At 35.2% G+C, this 9,215-nt stretch overlaps 1 protein-coding gene across 3 annotated transcripts; it reads left to right on the top strand.

Moving 5' to 3' along the window:
- The first annotated feature begins 1,878 nt into the window (after positions 1-1,878).
- On the top strand, positions 1,879-9,144 carry LOC139981137 (uncharacterized). 3 transcript variants are annotated; one of them, XM_071993324.1, is made up of 8 exons: positions 1,879-2,728; positions 3,008-3,103; positions 3,303-3,455; positions 3,830-3,982; positions 5,496-5,606; positions 5,925-6,040; positions 6,626-6,756; positions 7,365-9,144. In XM_071993324.1, the coding sequence occupies exons 2-8, from the start codon at positions 3,049-3,051 to the stop codon at positions 7,510-7,512; spliced, it is 867 nt and encodes a 288-aa protein (XP_071849425.1). In that variant the 5' UTR covers positions 1,879-2,728; positions 3,008-3,048; the 3' UTR covers positions 7,513-9,144. The 3 variants fall into 3 exon arrangements, with proteins under 3 accessions (XP_071849425.1, XP_071849426.1, XP_071849427.1); XM_071993325.1 differs by having other exon boundaries at positions 1,879-3,103; positions 5,499-5,606; XM_071993326.1 differs by lacking the exon at positions 3,830-3,982 and having other exon boundaries at positions 1,879-3,103.
- Positions 9,145-9,215: the final 71 nt, after the last annotated feature.

Raw genomic sequence — 9,215 nt, 5'->3', positions numbered from 1 at the left:
AACAGTTACAATAGATATATACCCCTTGTTAAGAGGATATCTTTACAGTGTACGTGCCCTACCTCTGCCTGCCATTTATCCATGCAAATTGTTCATAATATTGAAAACATCGCAGTATCAGCTGAGTGATTATATTATAACGACTGTAGGCAACACTTTGAAACTTTTTTTGTATTAACTGGCATTGCAAATTGCCAAAAAAAAGGCAAAATAAATGGTATTGAACTTAATCTTTACAAACTTGTTGTTCATTCATAAAGCTTAGCTGTCATCCGCAGGGGTGCGTGCATCTCAGATAAATAACCGTTGATTTAGTCCATGTGCAGGTTGTGTTAACCAGGGAGCTGTTTTCTAGTTCCCTGCGTGAAGGTAAATGAGGTTATTACAACGTAATCGTATTAGGGAGAACATATGATACTAATAATTATATTGTACACAATTTTCACTTCACTTTAACCTTGATTCTAGCAAGTTCCCTCCATTACTGTCAATATGAGCAATTTCATTTGTTATATCTATATTGCATCCAAACTCGACATTATCTTGATCGGGTTCTTTTTCCCCCTTTATACGCTCAACATGTAATCACCTGTATCTGTTTTTTGTCCTGATTGGCGAAAATATTGTAATCACACCACCAAAGAGTATTGATTTTTCTTGCAATAACGTTCACTGTGTTTCACTAAGATCTCTGATAATACAAGATGATGAAATACGACACGAGGCGATATGGTGTTGCTATGCAACAGAAAACAAAGTTCGAATAGAAAATGAAAATGGATATTTTCTTATAAACTCCATTACATCATGCTGTGATATCGAAACTGCCGCCGTAGGTGTGTTTAGCGTGGTGTGGTAGGCCCCTAATCATTGCTATGACATTACCACACACGGTGGGGTCATGCCCTCCTCCCTACCCTCGACGAGCCCGGTGTCGCGGACACCGCAGCCGTATAACGCCATGATCGCACGACGGTCAGGGAGAATTGCAAATACTCACAGACTGGAATCTTGCAAACTAGACTATACTTCCGTTATTTAAAACCATGTGGTCGTAAGCAACCAGGTCAGCATATATAACTAATGCTTCATGTGATATGTAATGAATCTGCGTTGCTTGCAATGGATAACTAGCGCCCTAATGCAGTCCGGCCTCGTGCTGAAAACACGATAAATTAATTAATTTACTACTTGTTTTCTATGCAAACTCTTTAAATTTGAGATTCGAATTTATATAAATATCACACAATTTCACCAATAATACCGAAAGGCATATAGGCTATTGACGGTTGGGAATGTTGACTGTTACGACTGCGATGCTTGAGAAAAGACGAAACAATTCGGACTTAATATATTCATCTATCTATTTGAGAGAAACAAAATGCCGAACTGCTTCGCATAGCAAACACGAGGTGACACGGGGTCAGGTAATCTTACATTATGTTTCCAGTCGTTCTTTGTAAATCATACAAGTCTAAGTTATAGCTACAGTGATTCTTTGAATAAAATAATATACCACATCCATACTGTGATGATTCCTCTAAAAACGTCAGACAAGAAGAATGAAATAGTCGAACATGAGTTTCACGTTTACATCTGTATTCACAGTATTAGTTCTTTACTTGTTCACAGTATATATATTTATACTTGTTAAGGAATACATGTCAGCTATATAACTACTAACCAAAGCTTACTGGTGTGGTGCGCTTTTCCACTCCATTGCAGGAATACCTTTCCAAAGGAAAATAATTCTTACTAAATACACACACATAGATAGATAGATGGATGGATGGATGGATGGATGGATGGATGGATGGATGGATGGATGGATGGATGGATGGATGGATGGATGGATGGATGGATCGATGGATGGATCGATGGATGGATGGATCGATGGATCGATGGATAGATGGATCGATAGATAGATGGATGGATAGATAGATAGATTAGTTGATTGATTTTTTATTTGGCTCACATGAGTTTAATAACACACATATATATGGTTTTCATTTGACTCCGCTATCGTAAACGTTGACTAGTCAATATCTGATTCTTTCCATACCTCCTTTTTTGTGTGTACTTATAATCTATAAATCTTTTGTTGTGAAGAGAGCCCAGCTTTGGAAATCACTGTATACGAGTAACAACACACATTCTATTAGTTTTCTGCATAGCGAAGAGTTCATTTATGAAATATTTTTTAATAAATAACAAGTTGTGCAAGGATTAGTTTTCCTTGAAATCAATAACAAAAGTAGTCAATAACTTTGCAATATGTACGTGCTGCTCAAGATGGTAGCATGGTATTAATATACTCTTTAATTTATTGAGACATTTCAATAAAAGAAAGAGGTATATTTGCAAGATTCTTGATGTAAAGCCATTGAAAGAAAAGTCTTATTACATGCACTATTACATAGATTAAACTACAAAGAAAATATTCCAAAGACGAGAGATGTCGGCACCCATTTCTACCGTAATTGTATGTCACGAACTTGGGGTTAAGGTGGACAAAGAAGTTCGGCTCTCTTAACCAATTCTGAACATCACCTAACATAAGTTTAAAGCTAACAAAAAGAACAGTGAGGACTTGCTTAACGTGTCTTAGATAAATTATCAAGAAGGATATCGTGGTAACTTGCGAGGTGTAAACGAGAGACAGAGTTAGGTTGTGAAGCTGACGACAGTTCGTATATTTCATTAAAGTCGAGGAAGAAAACTAATATTGGTAAGATTTGTGTGAATTTCAGATTATATGTTCGCCCGTAAAGTATAACCATTATTACTTCAAATGCCTGAAGGTGAAAAAAGGGGAAAAAACGAAGAGAAAACAAGCAATCACTAAGATGTCGCTGCAATTTCCGACGAGAAAAGAAAAAAGTTCTGAGGGGATGGACTGAGGGAAGAGCGATGGAAGTTAGGGGTTACTAAGGCTATTATATTTCACTCTTTCTTTCTACAATTACTACAGCTAATGGATATTTTATATTTCTTCGACTCTCTGCAGTGTACCACCCAAAACGCTACGTTTTGGCGAATTTAAAGACAATGCATCGAGACGAACTCGTGATCGTCCTTTTTACAGTTGTGATCATGGCAGAGGGTAAGATATGTCTTAAGTTTCCTGTTCTGCAATGTTAATACAAAGAAAGTGAATATATACATTTACTATACATACATACTAGTTATATATAATGCCTACATATATATATATATATATATATATATATATATATATATATATATATATATATATATAATTTATATAAAAATATACACTTTCTTTTCATGATATTTCACAGCTAAGGTCTGTTACAGGTATCAGCGATTAGTTAATGGACATTTCAGATGGGCTATTTCACCAGATAATGAGACACATCTTTGCACTTCATATCGTCTTGGAGGCGTCTCACTTGAACAATCGAAATTTCCCGTTGGCCAAGATACAACAACTGGTACGTTCATAAATCATTGTTTACTTTGATTTTCTATTCTCCCTCGTGTTAGGGTTGTAGAAGTGATAATTCGAGTGATGTGATTCGTAAATGTTGGTAAAGTTGTCCATGCAAAGATATAGTAATTAGTCAAAGACTCGACTCGAGTCAGTTATACCACAGTCCACAGGAACTATATATATATATATATATATATATATATATATATATATATATATATATATATATATATATATATATATATATACATATATATATATATACATATATATATATATATATATATATATATATATATATATATATATATATATATATATATATATATACATATTATTTATATACATACACTTACTTTTCATGATATTTCACAGCTAAGGTCTGTTACAGGTATCAGCGATTAGTTAATGGACATTTCAGATGGGCTATTTCACCAGATAATGAGACACATCTTTGCACTTCATATCGTCTTGGAGGCGTCTCACTTGAACAATCGAAATCTCCCGTTGGCCAAGATACAACAACTGGTACGTTCATAAATCATTGTTTACTTTGATTTTCTATTCTCCCTCGTGTTAGGGTTGTAGAAGTGATAATTCGAGTGATGTGATTCGTAAATGTTGGTAAAGTTGTCCATGCAAAGATATAGTAATTAGTCAAAGACTCGAGTCAGTTATACCACAGTCCACAGGAACTGACTTAATTCGATCCTACAATGAAGTAGCTTGCTTCTACTCTGTCGTTAGCTTTAGTTAATTCATCTCTTGTGTTTCGCATATTGCTTTGACTCCATGTTGTATTTGGCATTTACCTATTAAGTGTTTAATACTGACTCATTTATTCATTTAGTAAATACTATATCATTGACTATAGTTTCAAGTTTAGTTTTGACTCCATTTCTGTTTCATGTCTTCTAAGAATCTAGCTCCAAAAATTTGAAGGCATACTAACTCTAGATTTGCCTGTATTGTGTATGGAGTTGAGATCGAGATAGCACCAATATTACCTGTATCGACGGTGTCCAAATGAGAAAAGACCCCCACCCCTTCTTTTGATTTGTTTTTGGTTTCGATGATAATCGTAACCTTTGCATTCATGATGGATAATGAATGATAGTGTGTGTTTTGACGTGCAGATTGTAAACACGATATCTGAAGAAGGGAAGCTCAGACTATTTTCATATTTGGTGTGTAGAAGTACCACCTTAAGATAATGAAGCCTATTGTATTTTATGGAGGTTAAAGGGCATTTAGGGTCACCAAGGGTCAAATTGTGAAAACCATGTAAGCACGATAGCTGAAGAAGGGAAGGTTTAAGCAGACCCAATGTTTGATGTGTATAGAAGTACCACATTGAGAAAAAAAGCCTTTCGTGTTTTGTAGACGTCAAAGGTCATTTGGGGTCACCGGGGATCAAATTGTGAACACCTTGTAAACACGATATCTCAAGAAGGGAAGCTTAGGCAGACCTCATAGTTGGTGTGTAGAAGTAACACATTGAGTACAAGAAGTCTATTGATTTTGGTGGAGGTCAAATGTCGTTTAAAGTCAACTTACGCCAATCATTAGCTTCACTCCCATCTTACTCTCAACTCTCGACACTGACGTACCTTCCTAAACATCCTATCGCAAGGAAACTTGGACAGACCGCATATTTGGTTTGTATCTGCACCACATTGAGTACAAGAAGCCTAATGTTGTGAGTGGAGGTCAATGGTCAAATTGTGAAAACAATTTTTACACAATATTTCAACAAGGACAGATGTCATATTTAGTATGATGATGTATCTATCACATTGAGTACAGGAAGCCTGTTGTTGAGGTCAATGGTCATTTTAGGACAGCCTATGTCAATGTGAATTTATTGTTTGTCACATCACACTGCTTTTTCACTGTTTTACTATGATCAAGGGTGTTGTACACCCTAACTTTACGTTACCTCAGATTCTTGAAGAAAACTGTTCGTGTTACTTCATCGAAACCACAATGCATTTTCCATTCTGGTTATAGCTACTATTTTTTCGTTCTTTTTTATTTGAAGAAGGGACGCATACCAATGGTAACACGCCTCCTAGCAGTTCACAGGAAGCTCAAAGCGACAGCATTACAGATGTGTCTCCCTCCACTTCAGAGACTATTGAAAACGCACCTCGTAAATATTCATTTCTGCACCATTTTAAAATTGCATTCATTTGTAAATCCTGATTACGGTTAAAGTACAAAACTACCTTTGCATTACGGAATTGCTCGAAAAACCTTAACAGAGAAAAAATGGAGAAAACGACTGAATGAAGTATTATATGGCATAATTGACATGAGAGTAGTGTGCCCAGTCTGATAATCACGCCAGTAGGTATTATTGAAAACCTACAAACACCTTTCACAATTCTGATATCAAATGACATGTCATAACAAGTTCATTAATACCTAGGTATGATTATGATTATGACGATAATGATTTGTCTTCAAGGTTGCCACTTTTTCTTTGCTAACGAAGAGAAGTATTCCTTGGCAAAGACGACCTGCCTGGAAATTGGAGGAAAAATGTTCGGTTTTGAGCATTTGCAGGCCAACAAAACCTCATCGGTGAGCACGGAAGATTAATGTTGCAATACATTAAAGGCCAAAGAAACAATATCATATTTCTCATTTCTTATATGCTTCCTTTGTTATTAATTGTGACATGTTCAATGCCATAAGTAAAGAAATACACACTTTTACTATCATCTTTGATATTCAGCAGTCTGTTGTCCGACTATATCCAAAGTATAATATGATTGGCTTAACTATGTGTTGGTGACATATAGGAGGGAGGGTATGGCCGATGAATCCACAAGGGTGTCTTGTAATCTTCTTTCAAGTTCACATACGTGTAGAATGTCATTAAAACTAACAAGTTATTGATACATCTAGTATCACCACCTCTTACAGTTTGCCTCTTCCAAACTTTTAAACACATATTGGTAAAACTGAAAGGCCAAATTATTGCCTCATATACAAACAACTTAATATGTCATAATTTCACAGACATTATAAGGTCTTATGGTCTCAATTTAACATATATTATATCTACCATATATGTAATTTATAGTACTCTTAGTCTAAGACACATCTATTCTCGTCAGTGTAACCTGTGACTATAGTTGAGCCAATATGTCATTATTTCATCAGGAGACATTCAGTGATCTGATGAGTACATATGAAGAATCTTCTACCTGCGATTGGGTGTGGGTTGATATTATTCGAAATGACGAGAAAAAATTCGAATGGAGTGAAGGTCCCGTCTTTGAACTAAGTGATAGGTATGTAACAGGCTAGCCCAAATCCTAGTTCGATTCTGTGTTCCATAACAAAGGCAATTGTTCAGAGTTGCTATGTATAATATACATAAGTATAGCCTTCAGCGATATTATTACAAACCAGGTACATGCATTTGAGAAGGCACCATAATATGTGTACGATTTTATACAACAATTGCTGACTGATAAGTTCGTTAATTTTAAATTTAACATGAAAGGATTGTCCTGTTGGAAATGTTTTTGTGACTGATGGAAGAAGAAAGTGTTCTAACCATCTTTGTGAAATGAATGGAACGCCAAACGGACAACACCGCTGACAACAAAAGGAACACAAGTAGGCTACACGATGAATAAAATTATATACGAGGATAAAAATAGAAAACCTGACTTTCACTGTTTTAGCCAAGTAGATCGTTTCCTATTGTCCGTTCGCAGCAGTATGTTGAGTTTTACAGTCGAAAATAGAGTGAACCTGTAACGACGTGTAAAACGATTGTACAGTTATTTACTGCAAACCCATCTTCATCTTCTTCATCTTCATCATCTCCATATTTCATCAATTTGAAAGGAGTAATTTATTTGAAAAGTTGTTGCTTTTATTATTTCTGCAGTTGGTGGGGTACCGATCAACCTAATTATGATATAAGCTCGGAGATGTGTGTGGCAAGTTGGAGAGAAGACAACTGGAAGCTCCATGACGTAGTCTGTACCCAGGGCTTTTGTACAATGTGCATGGATGTATGGTGCAACTCCAACTAATCTAATTAAACTGATACATATAAAAATGTAACTACATAGGATTAAGTGAAATATTCCCTTTCTGCGCTAAATGAAGATATTTTCATCTGTACGTGTCTTTGTATGAACGGTTCTATTGGTATATAACTTGGTGAATTGACGCCATATAATAAACATGTTATAAATAACGAGTGTGTACTACTTCTGCACTCTCTCATCCTTTAAATATAATTTAAAATATTTATAAGGTGTAAATATTAACAATCGGAAAAGCTACTAAGTTACAGTGTAGTCTGTGACAGACTCCGCACAGCTCCTTTAAGATGGCGGATATATAAACCAGAGTCAATATTGGGAAACTTGAAAAGGTTCAAAGTAGACAAACAAATTATTCAGAATGGAAGCACCGTATGGAATATTTCATCCAATGCGATAATGTACATAACCCTTTTACAGAGTGAGGTAAGGACTTCGCTGTAAACTTTATTATAATTATATTTAATATTTTTCTTTTCCTACACACGATGATTCCCGTTACCTATTTATTTGACAGTAATTATTTGTTAGTTAATTTTAATTGTACATCTATGTAGATGGGGAGAGATGGAAAAACTTTCTTTGGAGAAAACACTTCAATAAGTACAATAACTACACGAATGGTAATTGAGCATTATGAGGACGTTTCATCCGACTTACCAATAAATGTACATAAGAGATTACATTTTGGATCACAACTTGGACAATGAGATCCAGTCTTATCATGCCTGTTGGGTGTACACAGATATGCTTTTTGGGCTAAAAGTTTTTATAGGCTACATGTAATTAAAGTATTGCCTATGTTTTAACCACACTGTATAAAATATTCAACCAGCATTCGAGTAGCTTCAGTATAGGAATATAGGGTTCTTTGTGTGTGTATATACAAATTCGCTGTTTTACATTCTAACGTGTTGTTTTCATCAACATGAGATTTAGCTAATGTATATAACATTTTGAGTTTTACATCATGGGCAACTGTGTCACGATTTGAAACAGTTGTAAAACACTTTGACCAATTATGGGGTTATGTTTATTAAGCAATTGGGTAGAAGTTTATCATGAACATATTGATTGCAGGTAAAGTCGCTACTCTTTTGTTATATGATAATACGGCAGTTACCTCCGATTGGACTAACTGAAGTCTTTCGCATAATGATCTAGTTCGGTGAAATACTTACTTTCAGTTCAATGTTTCATGAAATCCTGTCCTAAAATTGAGTGAATATTTAATTGTAATATGAAAGTGGTAGTGATAGATAATTGTTTTCGAGTTACATGTCGTAATATAAAGTAAAATTTCACAAGTGGTGAATCTCGGGATACCACTTACCAATTTCTTCTCAGTGACTGTCAGAGTTCTTTCTTCTCACAGATGTCATTTAAATTGGTCAGTCTCGGTGACTCAATTTGTACCTATTTATAATCCAAGATTATCATAACGGGATATTTAGATGGACAAGTACCCCACGTTTTCTTTATCTCTAGAAAGTTCCAAAAAAACTTAAACGATAAAAACGTAAACGAATATGTCCTTTCCTTTTCCTTTTTATTGTTTTTATAATTATTACTGAATGTAGTTTATGTAAAAGACGGTGTAGCTCAATAAACGGACTTACAAACTCCATTGTAGGCATTTCCCCCTTCATTAACAATGGAACTTTTTTGGCGTTAACCCCCCCCCCCCC

The sequence above is a fragment of the Apostichopus japonicus genome, chromosome 15 (assembly GCF_037975245.1).
Source record: "Apostichopus japonicus isolate 1M-3 chromosome 15, ASM3797524v1, whole genome shotgun sequence".
Classification (NCBI taxonomy): Eukaryota; Metazoa; Echinodermata; class Holothuroidea; order Aspidochirotida; family Stichopodidae; genus Apostichopus; species Apostichopus japonicus.
Note: the sequence above shows the minus strand (reverse complement) of the source record. Positions and strands in the feature narration are given on the sequence as shown.